The sequence below is a fragment of the Rattus norvegicus genome, chromosome 7, assembly GCF_036323735.1.
Source record: "Rattus norvegicus strain BN/NHsdMcwi chromosome 7, GRCr8, whole genome shotgun sequence".
Lineage (NCBI taxonomy): Eukaryota > Metazoa > Chordata > Mammalia > Rodentia > Muridae > Rattus > Rattus norvegicus.
The window spans coordinates 128,332,381-128,354,321 of record NC_086025.1 but is presented as its reverse complement, the minus strand read 5'-3'; the positions used below and the strand labels follow the sequence as shown (position 1 = coordinate 128,354,321).

Here is a 21,941-nt window from a genome sequence, read left to right as displayed (position 1 = left end):
AAAAACAAGTACTTTATCAGTAAGTACTTTAGAATCCATATAAAGGGGCAAAATTCACATTCTTCACAATTAAAATCATTGTGCATTATATCTTAATATCCATAAGCTTTTATGACTTGAGGTGAAATTTAACATATATTAGCTTCAATATCATATTTTACTATTTCACAATTTCTCATCTGTATCTGTTCTTTACATTGTAATCCTATCTGCACTCAGATACCTAGTAGGTTACTTACTACCTGATTTGCATTTCTGATTAACTGATGCTCTTGGATTCTTACTTTCAAGTGAAATCCTTCAAGTTCTGTGTACAGTGTGAACCCTTTATCTCTTGCAAATCCCCACCAAGGTGTACAGAATAGCCAATGAATCAAAGACAGTTCATTGACTCGGTGACTCAAGATTTCAGGATACTAAGGCAACCTGATCTGTAATTTCTGATTCATTTTATCAAACAGGAGTAGATGAAAGCCCTGAAGATTTTAAAAGCTATTCATAATGTACAAGTCAAAACTGGCAGACCTATTCGAAACTGTGGCAAGGAACTGTTCATAAAAGCACACATGCTTTCTGTCCTGTGAACATCAAATGCTCTTATTAAAGGGGATATTTTGAATGCTCTAATATGCAGTTCAATTAATAACCATTCTTCTTTTTGCCAAGCAAAACCACAGGGGAATTCTCAAATATTGGCCACCATTGACCTCTGCTCCCTTCTTCCTTTGTAGACATTGACGAGTGTGCAGAGGGGCGCCATTACTGCCGTGAGAACACCATGTGTGTGAACACACCGGGCTCTTTCCTGTGTATCTGCCAAACAGGGTACATCAGAATCGACGATTACTCGTGTACGGGTAAGCAGTGCCTGTGTCATTGAGTACCTCCTGCCTCGTTCGGTTTTCAAAGTTTTCTTTTTTTTTAAATTTCTAAGAAGTATTTCATAAATGTTTCTTCGTAACAAAAATTAAAATGGAAACTATTGCATCTTGATCTAGCATTTAATTGTGAATCTTCTCTGAAGGATAGAGTACTTGGTATTACGTGAACTTGGTATTAGGTGGAGAGACACAAACAAATGTTTCCTCAGTCTCCTAGGGCATTAACTGCAGACCAGAGTTGCTGTCATACCACTGGGTCTTGTACTGTTTTTTCCTCCACACAGGGATCTGTCCTTGCTCTTTAGTTTTTACTTTACCCTTAACAGCAAGGCGTTGGGAGGTTTCCTCACCCATTTTGTGGGTTATCTTTGACGTCCTTACGGTGTTCTGGAGAACCTCATTGCAGTTGTTGTAGTGGGTCACAGGCGTCATAGGCGGCTCGGATTGTTGCTTGTGTCCCTTCCTTGGAAGCTCGCATTTCGTCTTCTGATACTGTGTAAGGTCCTGCTCAGAGACTCGTAGGCCAGTTCCAGCTCAGTGGCTACTGGGCACTGCGTATAGAATGAATGGTGTTCTCAAAAAATAGGGACTTACTATTCACCCCTGGTTCTACCCAGGGCAACAGCAATAACCCAGGTATTATGAGAGTCTCTTGGAGAAGCCTGATCAACAACTTAAAATACAGCTTTTTGTGTTTAGTGTTGGCGATTTTTGTTAGGTTGTATTTGGCACTTGAAGGGAGCATTGGCAATGGCTGTTTTACAGAGGGCTGGCAGCATCTCTGAAGACCTACTGCCATCCATCCTATAAAAACAAACAAACAAACAAACAAAAAACAGCTGGCAGCAGGAGTCACCAAACCTCATCATTTCAGCCTTGCACAGTCCGCCGTCTCTATGTGTGACTTAGAGGCCAGCATTTTCATGTATTATTTCTTCTGATTGCAGTTTCTTATTTGGGAAAGTCTTTCTGGACACACAACCCAGCCTCATTGCGTATCTTAACATCCTAAGTAGGGTCCAGTCAACAACCTCTGTGACCCTTTCCAGTCCTGTTCCACACTTACTCCGTCCAGACAGCAGCGTGCTTTCCCTCATCATGGTTCTCAGGATGCCCCCATGTGCCTTCGGCAAAGTACACTCGTGAAAGGACCACATTACCTCATAAGACATGGAGGAAGATGGCCCCACGAGGATTTCTTTCTCCCACGGATTTTTCGCACTAGCCTGACAGCTCAACCCCAGCTCCATGTCTTACATCAGGGACACAGCGACTACTAAATACACCATTCTACACTACACACAGGAGGCAGCCTCGGACACGATAGCCTCAGACAGCTTAGCTTCCTCTCTAGCTCTCATTCCCCATAGTGGTAGCAAAACCACTCTCCCTCCCACATTCATTCTTGGTTCTGTCACATCCCTGTGTTGCATTGAGCTTCTACTGGAACACACACACACACACACACACACACACACACACACACACACACACGCACACACACACACACCCCTGCTCATCTGGGGGAACATAAACAACAGAACAAAGCATCAGCTCCGCCCACATCTAATTTAGTTTGCCGGGCTCACAGCAGCATAGGCAAGGGTACGTACATGAGTATGGGCGGTCTCCCCACAGCTGTGTCACCAAAAATTCTCACCCAGCATGGATGATGTCTTCCTATGGCTGTGGAGATGGGCTCTCTCTTCATTTGCCTTTCCATAGTCTGTACACTCTGACATTTCCTGAGAGGGACACGGGGTAAATGGAAGGAGGTGGCGGAAGCTGAGGTGAGAGTCGAATGACCCTCCCTATGCTCTCTGATACAGGAGCCTCAGTAGACCTAATCTTGAAGGTCTCTTGTGGTTACCATGGCAGCTCTAATTAACATAGTCATGACTAGTGTTCTGGTGACACAGTCCACGGCACCTTGGTCAGGAGGACTTTTATTCCTCTACTTAGGAGGAGAGAGAAAAGCTGAAGAGTAGTCAAGATTATGCCAAGTTTATGCTTAGATGTTTCTCCTTCACTAATGGTGCGTGAATTACTAAGGCTTCTTCTCCAGGACACAGCCCCTAATGATCCTTTATGTAATGGAAGGACACTTACATAAACGTTGTGCTGTTTTTGCAGAAAAGGCTTCTTCAGTCTCTGAGAGGCGAGAATAGTAAGGAGCTTCCTGGTGATGTGCAGTTGAGCCAGAGCTAAAGTGTCCCTTCTGTGTGTTTTCTAACATGCTGTCCCCTTCAGTACCATGACAAGTTCTGCTCAGGGATGTTCCAAGTGTTTGTAATACCAGATGTTGGTCCATGGTTTTCTATACGTACATTAAAAAAAAAATCCAAACAGGGCAAGATTAGCATTACCACCACAGGACAGGAAGAAAAGTGAGCAGGAAAAAAGATCTTCCTTTGGATTCTACCTTTTAATTGTATCATACATAAAAAAAAAATAAATCTAAAATCGTAAAGTTGGATAGCACTTACTTTTCTTGTCGTTTTCTGTTCTTTCCCTCAATTTTATATTTCTTCATCAGATAAAATGATGTTACACACACTCTATAGACATTCTGGGGAAGAGAAGCCCACCATACTCCCTGGTCCTAAAGATATGCATTTATATTAGGAAAGACATCGGTAGAAGTTCTGGCTAAGGTGTGTTTCTGTAATTGTCCCCCAGAGTTGTTACTACAGTGATCCTAGTGTGCACTAATGACATTCTACCTGCCAGAGCAAAGAGACGCTTGTCCTTTAAATGAGATTGTTGACATAAACCGTGGTGGTGGTGAGGAAGCACATCTCTTCCCGTGGGGCATAACCAAATACATCTTGCAGATAGAAAGGCATTTGATAAAAGTACCAAGGGGTTTACAAATTCCTACCCTTCTGTCACTTCAGCGTAAACATTTATAAATCATGGGAACAATTCCCTTTTTCCTTGATCAAACTTTTAAGCGGGTGGCAGAGTGTCTTGGAAGAGGGCAATAGAGATAATCTTGAATGTAAAAATAAAACAACTTAAGTTCCTATAAATAATGGAGACTAGAACCCACAGCCTACTATATTAATGACAATAATAACAGATATGTTTCCTGTTAAGCTGAAGCTGTGCGTCTTAAAAATAAGAGTTGTAGTGGTTTCTGAGGCGGCTGATGGCAGGCCCCCAGATGCTCAGCTTGGCAGCCTCCTAGTGGTTCTCCGCTTTTCTATAATCGTAGATGTCACAGGTCTCGAGTAAGAGGCCCGTGCGCCTGTTTCCGCAGGAGTGTGTTTCCTGGGGTTTATTTGTCTTCTGCACTGTGCGTTGACTACATGTCTAGCCACAGTGAATCCAGTGGTCAGCTTTCCCTCCATTGTGGAGGATTTCCTGCCCTGTCTTTCTGTCTCTCACTGCATGCAATTTCCAAATGAAGCCTCACCAACCACTGTTTGTTTCTGACTGGTGAGGGAGCATCTCCCCTCATGATTCCAGAGTATCTCATGAGGTGGACAAAGTGTCTCTTCAGCAGGATGCAGAGGAAAGCTGAGATCTTTCTCAGAAAAGCTGCTCGGGCTGAAGCTTTTGTGCTAATTAGAGAAGACCCGAGACTTTAACAGTCTGGCCAAGGACAGGAGGGGATTCCCCTAATGAAGCACCAGCCATTCCAAGTAACCAATTTCCTCTGCTTTCTTTATGAAGGAGAAACTTCTCTGGTCCTTATTCCTATCTACTCTATGTGGATCAACCAGTGTAAGACCATATAGTTGTACCCAAAAGCCAGGTTTCTGGGAGAATATAAGTAGCTTTTAGTTTTTATCTAGAACCCCTGGAGTACCTTCAAAATGTTGTGCAGCCAGTCCCTTACAAACACACCTTCACCTGGGAGCTTATATGCAGCAGGCTCAGAGATGAACCTCCTCTGAGGGTTTGCCTTATGCCTAATCCATCCTGCATATTCCTCTGTAAGATCTAAAGAGGACGCAGCTACTCTGACAGGATTTGCAGTTCATTGACTGTGAATTTACTGCAATTGAGGTAACAAGAGAGTGTCTGTGGTATTGTGGGGCCTTCTCTACCTCCCCATCCCCCATTTTTGGCTGAATCCCAAAGCTTTTTCTTCTTCACTTTTTTTTTTGATGACTGCATTGTGACTATCTTTTATGTCTGTGTAACCCTTTCTTTCTGTTGAAGAGTCCTCTGCATACCACAATTGGCACTTTTAATTATACCCAGAAGACTCTTAGAGCTGTCTGTCTCAACGGAAAATCCATCACATTCATTTAAAGAAGACTTCAAGAGCAATACATATAACTTTACCATCCACATCTAATCAATACAGGAAGCTCTCTGTACTCTGAGAGCCTTACACTACTAGTGTGGTAGCCTTTCGCACTTGCTAGAAGTAACTACCTCCCATGGTTTGGTGGAGTGTGCATCTGAAAAATTCAAGGACCCCGAATTAGGTTTTCTCTAGGCTGTTAAGTTTGAAGGAGACAGTTCTTGAATACAATCTATTCTAAGCTCCTGACTTTATTAAATGAAGAAGCAGAAGCGTTTTCCCACTTGCTGCCTTCCCGCATGCTGTTGCATGGTGAGAGGTGACAGGAAACTGGAGACAAGTCTGTGCATCCTTAGCTTTGATTAGAACCACCATTTGTCTAGACGTTAGTTGCTTGAAAATAAATAAAGGGAAAGGTTCCTATTTTATGTAGACATGCACTATGCAATTTGTACCATTCAATAATTAAACTTTCTTATAGGCTCTTTTTGGTTCATTAACTTCAACTTCAAGAGAAATCTCTAAGCTCACCACACACATGGTCATTATCCTAAATCAGTAGTTGGTAGAACTGCTCTCTTGGCCTCCGATGTGGTCATACAGCCACTCTGATGACTCAGTGAACCATTTTCATAAATGCTGAAACAGATCAAACTTTTATAAGCTCATTAACATAATTTATTTCCGAGAAGATTCTATCATATTCCTAATTAATGATTCATAACTTATCTCCCTTCCACATCTGTTATAGAAGAGAAACTGGTTATAAAGTATTCAAGGAGAAGGGGTGAGGAGAGAGGGGAGAGACAGGGGAAATGCAGGAGGAGGAGGGAAAGGGAAGGGAAAGAGAGAAAGGAAAAGAAAGGAGAAACAGGGCAGGAGACGAAGAGGAGCAGAAAAGAAACAGGCTTTGCATGAAATGACTCAAAATACTAGAAGTTCATTCTTTAGTGTCTTTATAATCAGAATAATTTCTATGCGTTGATTTTTTTCTTGGTTACTGTTCTGGACAAATAGCTTTCTTCGTTCACTTACATGGGCATAAACCAAATTAGGTAAATCGGGAATCCTACTGGGGACTTCTTCCTGCCACAGGATGTATGTAATAAATAGATCGAAAGTAAAACCTCTGAACAATGAAGATAGACTCAAGAACTTCGTGTTATCAGAAGACAGACACCTGGGAGGAGACACCTGCTCCTCAGAGTCTTCCCATAGCTGTGATTGATTGTTACTATAAGAAAGGGTTTATTTTGTGATTACTGCCTTTATAACACCATGCAGTTCCTTGGAGTGGGAACAGGAGGATGGGAAGGATGGGCTGATGAAAGGCTTAGCAGAGTCTGGCCCCGCTTAGGAAGTGAGTTGTTCCTGTAGGACACTGATTGTCCTACAAGGAAGGATGTCTGCCCACAGAAGTTACCTAACAACTTGGCTATCACAACTACAGGGGGCAGATAGGGTGGTGTGGGTACCTTGAAATAGGGCTCTAGGGTGCTACTGTGCCTTTTACAACCCACCGATCTTTTTAAAATTATTATTAAATTAATTTATTTATTTACATTACAAAAGTTGTCCATCTCCCAGAGGTCTTCACCCACTCTGCTTCTTCCTGCCTCTGAGAGGATGCTCCCCACCTGACCAGCTAACCCCTCCTTAAGCTCTCCAGCATCCTTCTTCTCTGGGGCATCAAGTTTCCACAGGATTAAGCACAACCTTTCCCACTGAAGCCTGACAAGGAAGTCCTCTACTACCTATGTGCTCTGGGCCACAGACCAGCCCGCATATGCTCTTTGGTTGGTGGCTTAGTCTCTGGGGAATGAATCGAAGTATGCAGCAGTGAAGGGTAGGGGATGGGGTGGAGGAACCTCTAGACCAGAGACCTGGGATATGAGAGGTCCCAGGACCGAATGGGGATGACCTCAGAAAAATGTCCCACAGTGGGGAGATGGGACCTGAAGAGGCCACCTCCAGTTGAGTCAGGGGCCACCCACCCATCTTCAAAGTTTTTAACCCAGAATTCTTCATGGCTAAAGGATATGCAGGGACTAAAATGGAGTGGAGACTGAAAGGCCACCCAGTGTGCAGCCCAACATGGAATCCATCCCATGCCAGCTGTCCTTTTGAGAAAATGATTTATTTCCCTGGGACTCTTGACTTCATGCTTCCCCTCATTAATTGTCAATGGTGTATAGTCTCTGGAAGGCAGCTTTATGTAGCACTAAGGTTAGGATAATGCCCAAACTGAGAAATCCTATGTCAGTGTACTGGCTGGTTTTGTGTGTCAACTTGACACAAACTGGAGTTATCACAGAGAAAGGAGCCTCCCTTGAGGAAATGCCTCCATGAGATCCAGCTGTAAGGCATTTTCTCAACTAGTGATGAAGGGTGGGAGGTCAAAAGGGCCTCTTGTGGGTGGTGCCATCCCTGGGCTGGTGGTCCTGGGTTCTATAAGAAAGTTAGCTGAGCAAGGCAGGGGAAGCAAGCCAGTAAGTAACGTCCCTCCATGGCCTCTGCATCAGCTCCTGCTTCTTGCCCTGTGTGAATTCCAGTCCTGACTTCCTTTGGTGATGAACAGCAATGTGGAAATGTAAGCTGAATAAACTGTTTCCTCCCCAACCTGCTTCTTGGTCATGGTGTTTGTGCAGGAATAGGAACCCTGACAAAGACAAATTGATACCAACATAGTGGGGTATTCCTGTGACAACCTGACCATGTTTTGGAGAGGACTGTGGAAGGACTTTGGAACTTTGAGCTAGAAGAGCATTGGGTGTTAAGAGCTCTGTGGGATGATCTGTAGGAACTTGGAAGATAATGTTGAGAACAGTGCAGAAGATGGAGGTCTGGCTTGTGAAATTCAGAGGGAAGATTAAAGACTCTTATCAGGGCTATTGCTGTTTTGATTGTGAAGATTCTGTGGTTTTGGTTAGCTGGGGCTGAAGACTCAGCTGTGATTAACAAGATACCAGAACCACTAAAGCAAAATCTTTGCATTGCTGGGACAATTGATGCTGGTCAGCTGGAGCTAAGAAATTAGTGCTGATTAAGAAGAGACCAGCATCACTGAGGTGAAATCTTCTGGGAAGTGTTTTCTGAGAGCACAAAGAGGCTGTGTTCCAAACATAGTCAAGGTTGCACCTCGTGCTGCAGCTGGACTTGGTAGTGTGTAAGAGTCACCCAGGTGGTACTGGTTTTGAAGGCATGAAGAACAGCTGAGGCTGGGCACTGTGCAAGGCCATGGAAGGCCACTGGTGAAGGTGCAGCCTCAGTTGCAATTGATGGCCCAGGACTGAAAGGGTCATGCAAAGGAGTTGAGGCTTGGCACCATGAAGGGAGCCTGTGAGAAACACAGTTGCTGTGGAAGACGACAGTGTTTTGGAGATGCCAGTACCATGAGGTGACCTCCATGAACAGCAGCAGGGGAGCACAGGCATCCAGAGCCTAGAGGACAGGACAAAGTACGTGTTACAAAGGGTAGAGCTGGAGAAGTGACCCAAGCCCTTGGAAGAGCCCAAAAGATTGTGGGTGGATCCCAGACATTGGACAGTTAGAGTTTGATTTTGCTTTTAATTGTGACTGTGCCCTGATATTTTCCCTCTTCAAGGAAGTATTTTAATGGAGCCCCCAGTTAAGAGTCTTTGAATTGTAAAAAGACTTTGAACTTTAAGAGAGATTTGATATTTTAAAGGGATTTAAGTTTTAATATGTAAGAATTTGTAAAGACCTTGGCACTCTTAAAGTTATTTAGATCTTGGGAATGAATAAGAAAGTAAAGGTTGAGGCTTAATAGTGATGTGTTTGTGTGTCGAGTTGATAAGGGGTCAATTGTACTGGCCAGTTTTGTGTGTCAACTTGACACAAGCTAGAGTTATTGCAGAAAAGGAGTCTCAGTTGTGGGAACTCCTTCATGAGATCCAGCTGTAAGGCATTTTCTCAACTAGTGGTCAAGGTGGGAGGACCCATCCCATTGTGGGGGGTGCCGTCCCTGGGCTGATGGTCTTGGGTTCTATAAGAGAGCAAGCTGAGCAAGCCAGGGGAAGCAAACCAGTAAGTAACACCCCTCCATGGCCTCTGCATCAGCTCCTGCTTCCTGACCTGTGTGAGTTCCAGTCCTGACTTCCTTTGGTGATGAACAGCAATGTGGAAGTGTAAGCTGAATAAACCCTTTCCTCCCCAGCTTGCTTCTTGGTCATGGTGTTTGTGCAGGAATAGAAACCCTAAGACAGTCAGAATTCCCGATCACTTATTTAAAAACTTTCCCCACTCATGTCTATGTCCTCTCCAGGCTCTGTGCAGTGATGCCTCCTAACCCCATTATTTCCTCCCAACTCTTCTCTTTCCCTTTGGTGACAGAAAGGAGCCCTTCTCACCAAGTCCCACCTTAAACTAGTTTCTTTGCTCTTCTCTCTGCAACTAAATGCCTTGTTGATTTTTGGTTGTATGTGTATGTCTGTGGATCGGGTGTGTGCTTGATGCCTGCAGAGGTTAGATATGAGGTGTTGGTCCCCTAGAACTATACTTTCTGACAGCTCTCAGCCATGGGTGCTGCAAAGAGCCTCAGTCCTCTGTTAAAGCAGCCAGTGCTTTTAACCACTGAGCCACCTCTCCAGCCCCTAGACAAGCATTTTTAAAAACACTAATAGTAACAATAAAGAAAAATAGTTGGATTTAAATCACATTAAGTATTTAAATATCTGTTCGTGCATGTGGGCAAGACACAGACATAACAGATTAGTGGCAAGAGACATTATCTAATCGATGCATTGGGACAACGATTTGCATACATGAGAAATAAAGTATTCAATGACTGTGACAATAAAAAATTAAAACTACCAAAAGGAATCACAGGTATCATTAAAACATGGAAGAAAAGTTTTATTTAGACTACTTAGCATTTCATATGCATGAGTGTTTTACTTGAATGTTTGTAAAGAATAAGAGGGAGAAGGAGAAGGAGGAGGAGAGGGGAAGCCTAATCTTAGAGAAGGAGGAGGAGAGGGGAAGCCTAATCTTAGCCCAACATCCGTGAATGGTTGTCGTCTTCTGGGATTCCGGGCCTCAGCATGGGGATCCACCCGTGCAGATGTTTACTCACACTCACGGTGCTTCTACTGATTGTGGGTGCTACTGCTGTCCTGGGGCTGTGCTGCTGGCCCTTCTTCCATGCCAGTATCTATCTCAGCAGACATTTGACTGCATTGTGCTGTTAAAGTATCTTCTTCTCCACTTTTTCCAAGGAAGTATTTAACTTTCTACAGCACTTTTACCACATGAAGTGTTGGGGTCACTCAGTCTCTGCTAATATCCACACTGGTTGGTGCGAGTCTTTGACGCTGGCACTCAGGGCTGTCCCTCCGACTGTTTAACTTGTTCACTCTAGACAGAGTAGTGGATTTCATTGTGATGCAGTTGTCTTCACTTTGCTTTGTCACTGTGGTCTTTCTAGCATCTTGAATGTTCTTGTCAGTACAGACAGACTTACTGCTGGGAGACAGAGACAAAGACATAAGCCGGTACTGAGCCATGCCTGTTTTCTAAACTTCTCTATCGACTGCTAGAGAAAGTAATTTGTATAAGACACTTAAAGTACTGTTTTGAGCCAGTCAGCCATGGCACGTGCCTTTAATCCCAGCACTTGGGAGGCAGAGGCAGGAGAATCTCTGTGTCCAAGGCCAGCCTGGTCTACAGAGTGAGTTCCAGGATAGCCAGGGTTACACAGAGAAACTCTCCCTCAAAGACAGACAGACAGGCACGCATGCACGCGCACACACACACACACACACACACACACACACACACAATTTTGAAAAGTGCCAGCAACATTGCTTTTTCTGCCTTTTTCCAAAAATAATTTAAGTCAATGCTCATAATCTTTCATATGAATGGAAAATAATTTTATCATTAGCTACTTCAAGTAGCCTTTGATAGAGTCAATGAAACTGCAGGAACTAAGCAAGATACATAATTCATCGTGTGTGTCGGTATCAAGGTGACTACTAGTGTACAAATTGTAAAGGGATTGAGAATTCTGGGGCAGTGACATAGAGGACAGTCCACAAGAAGTCCTTTGTGAGAACAATTACAGGAAGTAGAAATAGGTGTGTCAGCTTTCATAAACTGTCCTAAATAAAGCTATACTAGCTATAAAATGCCCGGCTCAGGAGAAACCTTTAACAAGCATTAGCTGCCTGATCATTGGTGCTGTTAGTGTTAGACCAGCCATCTTCTTGAAGAAATGTTTTATTTCTCTGAGACCCTTCTGTCTCAGTGTTGTTCGGTGGTTGTATTTAAATTGGGTCATTAATTTCATGAAGTAGACAGCTTCTTTGGAAAGTTGGCCACAACTGTCATTATTCCTTCAGTTGTGCTTAGTTAGTACCTGTGAATGGGGACTTAAATTTAAAAAAAAAAAAGGCAATGAAACTCTGGTGTAAAAGAAGAGCATCAGCTCTGGGAGTGAAGTTCTTTAGAAGACTCCATTGTGCTTCCTCAGCTAGGCACCTTCCCATTGTCCTGTCAGCCAGGGATAGATGAGGGAGGCATCTGGGACCTGCTTGGATACACACGTGCCCACAGTAGAGAAACAGACCACCAGAAAGTCAGGGGACTGGGTTAGGCATTCAGAGGACAGCTTCGATGAGCCCGGTTTCTTTCACATGGGTTTCTTTTCTACGGAATCTCAACAAACCTATTCTCAGACAATCCTATCAAATGGCCCTGAGCTGCCTGCCGCGGCTATTGAAATGCTTTTTGTGACTAATTATTTCATATCTTGTTTCCGTGACATTGCAAACTATAATGAAATTACACTATATTTCATCCTTTACATAAGACCTGAAACTCAGGCGAATTTAGGTTTGAAATTGCCCAAATATATCCCCGGAAGCAAAGGGATGTCTCACGGCCTCCTGTAGCTCGCTGTGTGTTATTATACTTTGTGGTTATGACCGCGTAAGTTAAAAATATAAACACAAAGGTTACAAAAGCAAATTAAACTTCTGTGCCCCAGGATTAAAAGAATTAATGATGACAAGCTACCTCTCTAAACCATCACCTGAGGCTAGAGATATGGCTCAGCGGGTAAGAGCGATTACTGTGCAAACGTGAGGACCTACGTCTGAATCCTTAATGCCCACAGTAAAGCTTGGCTTGGATGTGATTACCTGTAATCCAGCTTCAGACACACGTGGACTCCGGAGCCCATTGGCCGAACAGTCTCAGAGACAAACCAGGCTTCTGGTTCAACGAAAGAAACTTTCTCCAGGCAAAAGGCATCAAGTGATAGAAGATATTGTGTGTCTTCCTCTGGTTTTTACATACCTGAATACCCTTATGTATGCACCACACCACACATGTACACAACACATTACATGCATATATACATATATATATGTATACATATAAAACACTCACACATATACACAGCACAACATAGGTATACATATACATGTCACACACATGTGCACAATCACACAAGAATACTCAATGTATCTCACTCTCTCACACATTTATACAACCTACTTCTCACACATATACAGCACATATACACAACATATACACATACACATATACACATCAATGTATACACAACACATCACACATGTGCACAAGCACATGCACACACAGTTTGCTCTTCAGAGTTCCAGAGTTATGCAGCCAAGCTAGCCCGCCTCTCTGAGAGCCAGCCTACCTGTGCCCTGAGCACACAGATGGCAAGAGTGGCCTCTGTGTAGGGAGTAGGGAGACTCACCCACTTAGACCTGGTTACTCACTAAACCCTAACTCGCTCCTGTTCCACACAGAGGCATGGTTTGATTTATGTGTCAAGGCTTTCTTTTCCATGTGAAAGGCGCAGACTTGGAAACCACATAGGGGAATACAAAGGGCACCGGGGCCAGCAGTGTGACAGCAGCGGCATCCTAGTAACAGATGCCTGCGGAGGCCGCAGACACCTTCCCTCCCTTCCCGATTGCTGGCAGAGGACTCGGCCCTTTTGCTCCCTCGCATTTCTAATCACTCCACTGCTGCAGAGTTCATCTTCCAGTTCAGCTGCTGGTCTGATCCTGAGGAGGATGGCATGGCCCAGTCCTGCTGTCCCGTCTCTCCCCAGCCCAGGGCCCCTCACTGGTGTCACAGCTGTGGTACGTTACAGATCATGGATCCAGAGATCACTGGTGTCACAGCTGTGGTACGTTACAGATCATGGATCCAGAGATCACTGGTGTCACAGCTGTGGTACGTTACAGACTGTGTGTCCAGAGATCACTGGTGTCACAGCTGTGGTACGTTACAGACTGTGTCCAGAGATCACTGGTGTCACAGCTGTGGTACATGATCGACTGTGGATCCAAAGATCACTGGTGTCACAGCTGTGGTACGTTACAGATCATGGATCCAGAGATCACTGGTGTCACAGCTGTGGTACATTACAGACTGTGTGTCCAGAGATCACTGGTGTCACAGCTGTGGTACGTCATCGACTGTGGATCCAGAGATCACTGGTGTCACAGCTGTGGTACGTTACAGACTGTGCATCCAGAGATGAGTCATAGAAAAGCCTTGACTTTATTTTTTCTGTCTCTGCTGCAGTGAGAGTGCCCTCATGGTCTGGAAGGAGTGGCTTTTGCTGGCTCCCTGTCGCTTCTCTCAGTTCTTGCTTCTGCCCCTCTTTAAGAGGTTTCCTAATGTTATTTTATTAAAGGTAATACCACCGGGCTAGTTGTCCACTGCTCTATAAAAGAGACCATCACACATAGAACCTTAAGCACCAAGCACAGCATTTCCCGGGGTTGGTGTACTGAGGACTTGGGTACTGCATAACCGAGCGGCCAGTTTCCAGGTCCCTCAGGCTGCAGTCAGGGTGTTGGCAAGAGCTGGGCAGGCAAGTGTTCACTCCAAGGTTACCTATTTTGATGTTGGCTGATACAGTTCCTCACTGGTGGCTGATGGCAGATTGTCCTTAGTTCCTTCCAGCATGGCATGGACCCTCTAATATAATATGCAACTCCATCCATCAAAGCCATTGCAGGAATGAGTCTGCTAACAGGAGGAGGTCGCTGTCTTTGTAGCCTGAATGCAGAGCTGACAGTCTGTTGCCTCTCCCAGTGTCCGTTGCTATTAGAAGCAAATCACTGCACTACAGGGAGAGGGGCTTCACAAAAATATAAATGCCGCCTAGTCCAGCTGTATTGAAAGATGACTACTATGTATGGTGACCATGTGGAAGAATGCCCCTCCCACTGCACTAGGTGTGAGTAAGCAGCCCCACGCTGACTAGGAGGAGAGCTGGGCATAACACGTCTATCGAGAACTGAGTAGCAATGAAAACCTCACCCTGTATGTTTCTTTCCATTTCTTTCCACCCATACAAATATGGTGGAACTCTGATAATGGGTAGTGTAGGGTCACTGTCCTATCTAATAAATACACTTTAAGCCAGCATCGTAGGGAAGCGTAGCGGCCAGTTTATCGACCCCTGCCCAGCATCTCTTTGGATTGAAGAATGAAAGTCACATGCATTAGTTTACTTTTGAAAGGCCTCAGCTAACTCAGTGACTGGGAACTTCTAATCCCCTGCCTGCTTCCCTAGGCCCAGTAGTGGAAGTGGCCAGTGTCCACTTACCCAAAATCTCATGTGGCTCGTTGGCTTTATCTTCTGAAGCTTCTACATCCTCCCTTCTCTCTCCACCCAGCCAGGGCCATCCTTTAGCCTTTGGATATGCAAATTTCTGATTGAATCAAAGCATCAGAACCAATCTCCAACAGGGAATTATAAAAGGGCGCTGTGAGAGACCAGGAGAGGACATGAATAATCTGGTGGAAACCTGGGTAGATACTGACAAAGTGATATCAAACAAAGGATTTTTTTAATTAATGCCTTTTCTGATTTATCATCATCATCATCATCATCATCATCATCATCATCATCATCATGATGTTAATGTGTTCACTTTACATCCTACTCACTACCAGACTCCTGGTCACCCCATCTCATAATCCTTCCTCCTTCCCTACCCCCTCCCTTTCTCCTATGAACAGATGGGGATCCTCCTAGGTATCCCCCACACTAACAAACAACTCTCTGTGGGACTAGGTGCATCCTGTCCCACTGAGGCCATGCGAGGCATCCCTGCTAGGAGAACAAACTTATCCCATATACAGGCTACAGCTTTTGGGAGAGGCCCTGCTCCAGGTGTTTGGGACCCACGTGAACACCAAGCTGCACACCTGCTACACCTGCTACACCTGCTACACCTGCTACACCTGCTACACCTGCACACCTGCTACACCTGCTACACCTGCTACACCTGCACACCTGCACACCTGCTACACCTGCACACCTGTACACCTGCACACCTGCACACCTGCACACCTGCTACACCTGCACACCTGCTACACCTGCACACCTGCACACCTGCACACTTGCACACCTGCACACCTGCACACCTGTACGAGGGCCTAGGTCCAGCCCATGTGTGCTCTTTGGTTGCTGGTTCAGTCTCTGAGAGCCCCAAGAGTCCAGCTTAGGTTTTTGCAAGAGGCTGCTTGTACAGATATCTGCTGAGACAGGCAAAATTAGTTTTCCTCAGCTGAGCGACTCTGGGTATATCAGCCACACTCAGAGGCAGGGTCCATACCTAGGAGTAATTGGGCGACACAAAACTGACACCATGGGTTTTGCTTGTTTTTCTGCCCTTACTGTATGTTTTGTGTTTGGGGTATTTTTTTTCTTTGTCTTGTTGGCTTTTTGTTTGTTTTGATTTTCTTGTTTTGCTCTTGAGAGAGAGAGAAGTATGAGAGATAGAGGGGAGAGAAAGTGAAGTTGGGTGGGCAGGAAAGTAGGGGGAGATCTGTGAGGAGTTGGGGAAAGGAGAAAAGTATGATCAAAACATATAATATATAAAAGTAAAATATATTAAAAGATAAAAATTGAGTTCTTTTTAAAAAGATGAATGGTCATTTTAAGACAGGAAGGAGTAAGAAGAGACATTTTAAGGAGTAGGAAGGGGGGAAGAAGTCTGCGTGGTGACAGTGACTTCAGTGAGAATGGACTTGCTAGAGATGAAAGTCTAGAGAGAGAAAAGCAAGGCGTGTTTTACAGTGTCTACAACACTCGCACACCCTCAGTCCTGAAAACATGTTTACTTGATTGACTGCACGTCCCACAGCCAGTGTAGGCCTCCTTCCCAGGGAGAGGGATCTCACCCTCAACAAGACAGAATACTTGCCATCCCTGGAGGTCCACAACAGCAGATTTTCAGTGTGGCCTAATGAGAACTCGTTTTCCAACTTTTCAGAATACACTGCATTGATTAACTCACTGAGACATAGTTTTTAAAAAAGATTCCTTTGTGAATGTCCATCCTTTCATCCATCCATCCATCCCTCCATCCCTCCATCCCTCCATCCCTCCCTCCCTCCATCCCTCCCTCCCTCCCTCCCTCCCTCCATCCCTCCCTCCCTCCATCCCTCCCTCCATCTCTCCATCCCTCCCTCCCTCCATCTCTCCCTCCCTCCATCTCTCCATTCCTTCCTCCATCCCTCCCTCCATCCCTCCATCCCTCCCTCCCTCCATCCCTCCCTCCATCCCTCCATCCCTCCCTCCCTCCATCCCTCCCTCCATCCCTCCATCCATCCCTCCCTCCATCCCTCCATCCATCCCTCCCTCCATCCCTCCATCCATCCATCCCTCCCTCCATCTCTCCATCCCTCCCTCCATCCCTCCCTCCCTCCATCCCTCCCTCCATCCCTCCCTCCCTCCATCCCTCCCTCCATCTCTCCATCCCTCCCTCCCTCCCTCCATCCCTCCCTCCATCCCTCCCTCCCTCCATCCCTCCATCCATCCATCCCTCCCTCCATCCATCCATCCATCCATCCAATCATCTTTCCAATCATTCATCATCTACCCTCCCTTCCTTCCTCCCTTCTACCCATCCACCATCCTATCCATCCATCCACCCTTCCATCCATCTATCTATCCATCCATCCATCCCTCCATCCATCCATCCATCCATCCATCCCTCCATCCACCCTTCCATCCATCTATCTATCCATCCATCCATTAAATATAAAAAAGACAAAAATAGCAGCAGCACAAAATAGACAGCATACGACGATTTTAAGGTCATACCATTTTGCTAATTTAAATGATCAAATGACACGCTCTTTCTGGCTCACTTCTCATTTTATCTCACTCATGACATCTTAGTTAAGCCTCTTACCTTTGAGTCCCTGTTCCACACAGAACTGGATATGCTTTTAGGCAGTTTGCCTCAATCTCTCCACCTTAAAATGGAACATTAACACCACATGCTGTTTTCAAGTACACGAGAGGAATCATTCTGAGTGATTAACGTGGGAACTGAGCACAAGGACTCCAGAGGTAGCCAGTGCTGTGCACCACCCTCATCTGCAGCCCAGAGAATCTGTGACTTCCCATCACAAAGGGGACCTTTCAGATCTGAGTAAGGTTAAGGACCATAAAATAGAGAATCATCCTGGATCGTCTGGGTGGGACCACTACCATTTCGAGTCATTAAAAGAGAAGGTTTTTTCCAAGCTGTGGTCAGAGAGAGCTGTGAATTCAGTGACCGTGAGGGAGATGTAGCGCAGCCATCTGTGAAGATGAAGAAGAGCACAGGGACAGCTGCCTCAGAAGCAGGAGAAAGCCAGAAGCAGCCTCTTCCCCAGGCCTCAGAAGCACAGCCCTGTGCACAGTGCTTTTAACCAAGCCAGTCTATGTAGGACTCCCAACATCCAGAACTGTGGAAGCCCCTGCTATTTTAAGCTGTTGATATTTTAATTGCTGTAATGGGAATAGAATAAAAAAGGGAATAAAAACTGGTACACTGTTTAGCTAATACTGTTGAATTGTCCACACTGTATTTTAAAGGGGCTCTGTTCCCACCGTCTTGTGAATACTGCCAGGAGAGCTGCATAATCTATTACAGGAAAAAGCTCTGTTTGTATTTATGCTCAGACTCCTTGCTTTCATGATTGGCTTTTGTCTTTCTTGGCTTCTTGCTCTAGAAATTAAAGAGCTCATTATTTCTGAGACAGTTTGATTCGGTTTCTTGTAACACAAATAATGTAGCAATGGGTCCTCAGCTTACCCCTGTCACAGGACATTAAAAGATGATAGGAGAACATTTCTTACCTGCTTCTCTTAAAGGGAGATTCCTAACTAAATAGCAGGAGTGACCTAGAGAGACAACACAGTAACACTGAGTTTCAGAATGTGTGGTGATGTGGGGAATACATGCTGTCTTCCGGATGCAGGGTTTGAGGGGAAACTTCTAACTCAGGAAGGATCTCTGCCAACAGAGCTTCCTCGGAGTCACAAATACAGGGCCTGCGGGCCACAGTTGGCTTCCAATGAAGGTTTATTTGGGTTTGGGGGCATTTTAATGATTCAGCTGGTCAAAAGATTTCATCGTAAAACCTGGATTCCCAGCCAGACTTTCAAACAGTTCTCTATTAGCTCTGGGTCTGCATTGCTGCACTTGAGCAAAGCAGATGCAGGGACAGCCCACCCAGACGTCCTTCACCACAGTCCTAGGTGTTGAGACTCAGGTTTCCATGAAGAATGCTGACGTGTGTATGTAAGTCTAGAATGGCTATCTCCAGTCTGCCCGCCTAACACAAGAATCAGACAGGTTGTACTTTGTAATTTGTGGTTCATAGATGATTAGGAATGTGCTCACCTCAAGGCTTGGAGATCTAAGCACAGAAAGTGTCAAGAGCGTGGCTGTTAAGTAAGGCACACCTCTGCCGAATCTTAAAGCAACACTGAAGTGAACTTCAGAACAACTTGCGGCACTAGTTACTCCAGTAGATCTGCTGTCATTTTTTCTTAAAAATTACATCACAGGGCTGGAGGGAGAATTCAGTCAGTAAAGTGTTTGCCATGAACTTCTGAAGAGGATTTCAACCCCCAGCATCCCATAAAAAGCAGGGCACAGTGCTAACACATGCCTGTAATCCCAATCCTCAGGATGCAGATACAGGAAGATGATGGGTCGTTCTTGCAGACCAACTAGATTAACTGCTTAACCAGTTCAGACTAACCTGAGAACCTGTTTCAAAATAAAATGCTTGGCTCCAGGAAGACCAATATCCATGGTTGAATTCCGGCCTCATGCATACCTCAGATGTATACATACCCAAATGTGTTCCCTCTGGGACATTCAGCTTCTCTTTGCACACATTAAAATGGGTGATATGTCTCTCCCATTAGAGGTAAACATTCCCATATCTCTATACAGCATTTGGTAAGTCCCAAGGCTGAAGGAGCCAAGATAAGCATGGTGAGGTGTCTTCCTGTAGCTATTACGGAGTCCTACAAAGGTATCTTGCACATCTCTGCTCATTGTCAGAGACCTGCAGTGCCCTTGATTCTAAGAACGGCAGGTCTTGCAGCCAGGCCACATATGAAAGGTCCTCCTAGAGCAGGAGTCAGAATCTCTGTGGATCCAGGTGGTAGAGAGGGGGTCAGGTGTTAGAGAGGAGGTGTCCTTCATGGCCAGGCAGTAGAGCTGGAATTTGTCCTTTGGGCCTTCTTACAGAATCTAAACCAAGATAATGGTTAATGGACCAATTTGGCCCACACTGCTTTCTTCTACATATTCTATCCTTCCTCCCAGCCAACCCAAAATCTCATGAATACCTTGAAGATGGGCTGAAATGCTGAATTTCTGCCTTCCCCAAATGGTCACTTTGATACCCATCCCCCTCTCCTTTTGTGGAAAAGGAGGTCATGTGGCTTGAAATGTTGACATCTGACTCAGCACTCCTACTGTTAGATGAAATCCCTCTGCTTCTGCCTCCCAAGTGCCAGAATTAAAGATACGCACCACCAAGTCGGCCCTCTCTCCTTTAACAGGCACTTAAAACTACCCTTGCTAAAAGCACGGGTTCCTCCATTGGGTCAATAATGTAATAAAATCCAGGACAAAGGCTGGAATCTCTGCTTCCATTTTGAATCCTTCTCCTCTTCACCAGGCGAGACTCTCACTGAAGTCTCCAGAGCTCATTCTGAGCATGTTCGCCTCAAAGCTGCTGAGCCCTGAACTACCTTGCTTTTTAGCCAAGGCAGTTTTTTTTTTCAAGAGCAAGCAAATTTATTTAAAAAACTTTATATATTATCCTTTTTCTATTTTGTGTTTTTATGGAATTTTTGAGTGTACAAATGTGTGGCTGTATTTTTTTTTTTATTAACTTGAGTATTTCTTATATACATTTCGAGTGTTATTCCCTTTCCCGGTTTCCGGGCCAACATCCCCCTCCCCCACCCTTCTTTATGGGTGTTCCCCTCCCAACCCTCCCCCCCTTGCCGCCCTCCCCTCAACAATCTAGTTCACTGGGGGTTCAGTCTTAGCAGGACCAGGGGCTTCCCCTTCCACTGGTGCTCTTACTAGGATATTCATTGCTACCTATGGGGTCAGAGTCCAGGGTCAGTCCATGTATAGTCTTTAGGTAGTGGCTTAGTCCCTGGAAGCTCTGGTTGCTTGGCATTGTTGTACATATGGGGTCTTGAGCCCCTTCAAGCTCTTCCAGTTCTTTCTCTGATTCCTTCAACGGGGGTCCTATTCTCAGTTCAGTGGTTTGCTGCTGGCATTTGCCTCTGTATTTGCTGTATTCTGGCTGTGTCTCTCAGGAGCGATCTACATCCGGCTCCTGTCGGTCTGCACTTCTTTGCTTCATCCATCTTGTCTAATTGGGTGGCTGTATATGTATGGGCCACATGTGGGGCAGGCTCTGAATGGGTGTTCCTTCAGTCTCTGTTTTAATGCCAAGGCAGTTTTTAAGAGTGTGTTAAGAACTTCAAAAGGGCCAGCTTGATGGCACACACCTTGAATCCCAGCATCCAGGAGGCAGAGACAGGTGGATCTCTGAATTTGGGACCGTTCTGGTCTAATAGCAAATTCCAGGTCATCCAGGATTACTCACTGAAACTCTGTCTAAAACAACCAAAACAACAGAACAAAGAGAAATAGGAAGAAAGATGGAGAGAAGTAAGGGCATATATGTTGGTAAATGTTCTTTACGTTTGACTACTGTGTTCAAAGCATTGTGCTAGTGTAAGTTTTGCTGCTCTGACGGCCATGTTTCAATCAAGACTCTATCGTTCTTATCCAGTATCGAATTAGCGTTCCATTGCTGTGAAGAGACACCATGACCAAAGCAACTCTTATGAAAGACAACATTCATTACAGTTTTAGAGGTTAGTCCACTATTATCATGGCAGGGAGCATGATAGGCAAGCAGGTGCTAGAGCAGTAGCTGAGAGCTACACACAGAAAGACAGAGACAGACACAGAGAGACAAGAGAGGCTGACTCTAGGCCTGCCTTGTGTGAAACCTCAAAGCCCACCATCAGTTACACGCTTCCTCCAACACGATCACACCTCCTAACCCTATTAATCCTTTCAAGTGGTGCATTCCACAGCTCACGCCGCCATTGCCCGGACAAGGTCTGCCGTCCTGCTGCCTGTAGTTCTTTGCCTCTTGCACATGATCTTGGTTCCGTCACCAACTCTGCCTCCCCGTGCATTGGATCCAGTCCCTTCTGTAGGAACTTCAGTGACTTCCCCATTGCCCCCCAAGTGATTCACACCTTCACATAGCAGTCCAGATGTCAGCCACTTCTCTGCAGCTTCTGGGTCCCATAAATCACAACCCTCTGACCTATTGTTTGCACACCCGCTTTTTGACTTGCTACTGTATGTTATTCGCACACATGGGCTGTACCATTCTTCACCTCCATGTAACAAATGTTCCTGACTAATACGTGAGAAATCAGC

General features: G+C 45.1%; 1 protein-coding gene across 2 annotated transcripts in view; it reads left to right on the top strand.

The window, feature by feature from the left end:
• Nell2 (neural EGFL like 2) overlaps positions 1 to 21,941 on the top strand; it is a 319,795-nt gene that overhangs the window by 187,806 nt on the left and 110,048 nt on the right. For both annotated transcript variants that reach the window (NM_031070.3, XM_008765798.2), the window contains exon 14: positions 732 to 857. In NM_031070.3, the coding sequence (NP_112332.2) occupies positions 732 to 857 (126 nt within the window). The remainder of the gene's footprint in view (positions 1 to 731; positions 858 to 21,941) is intronic.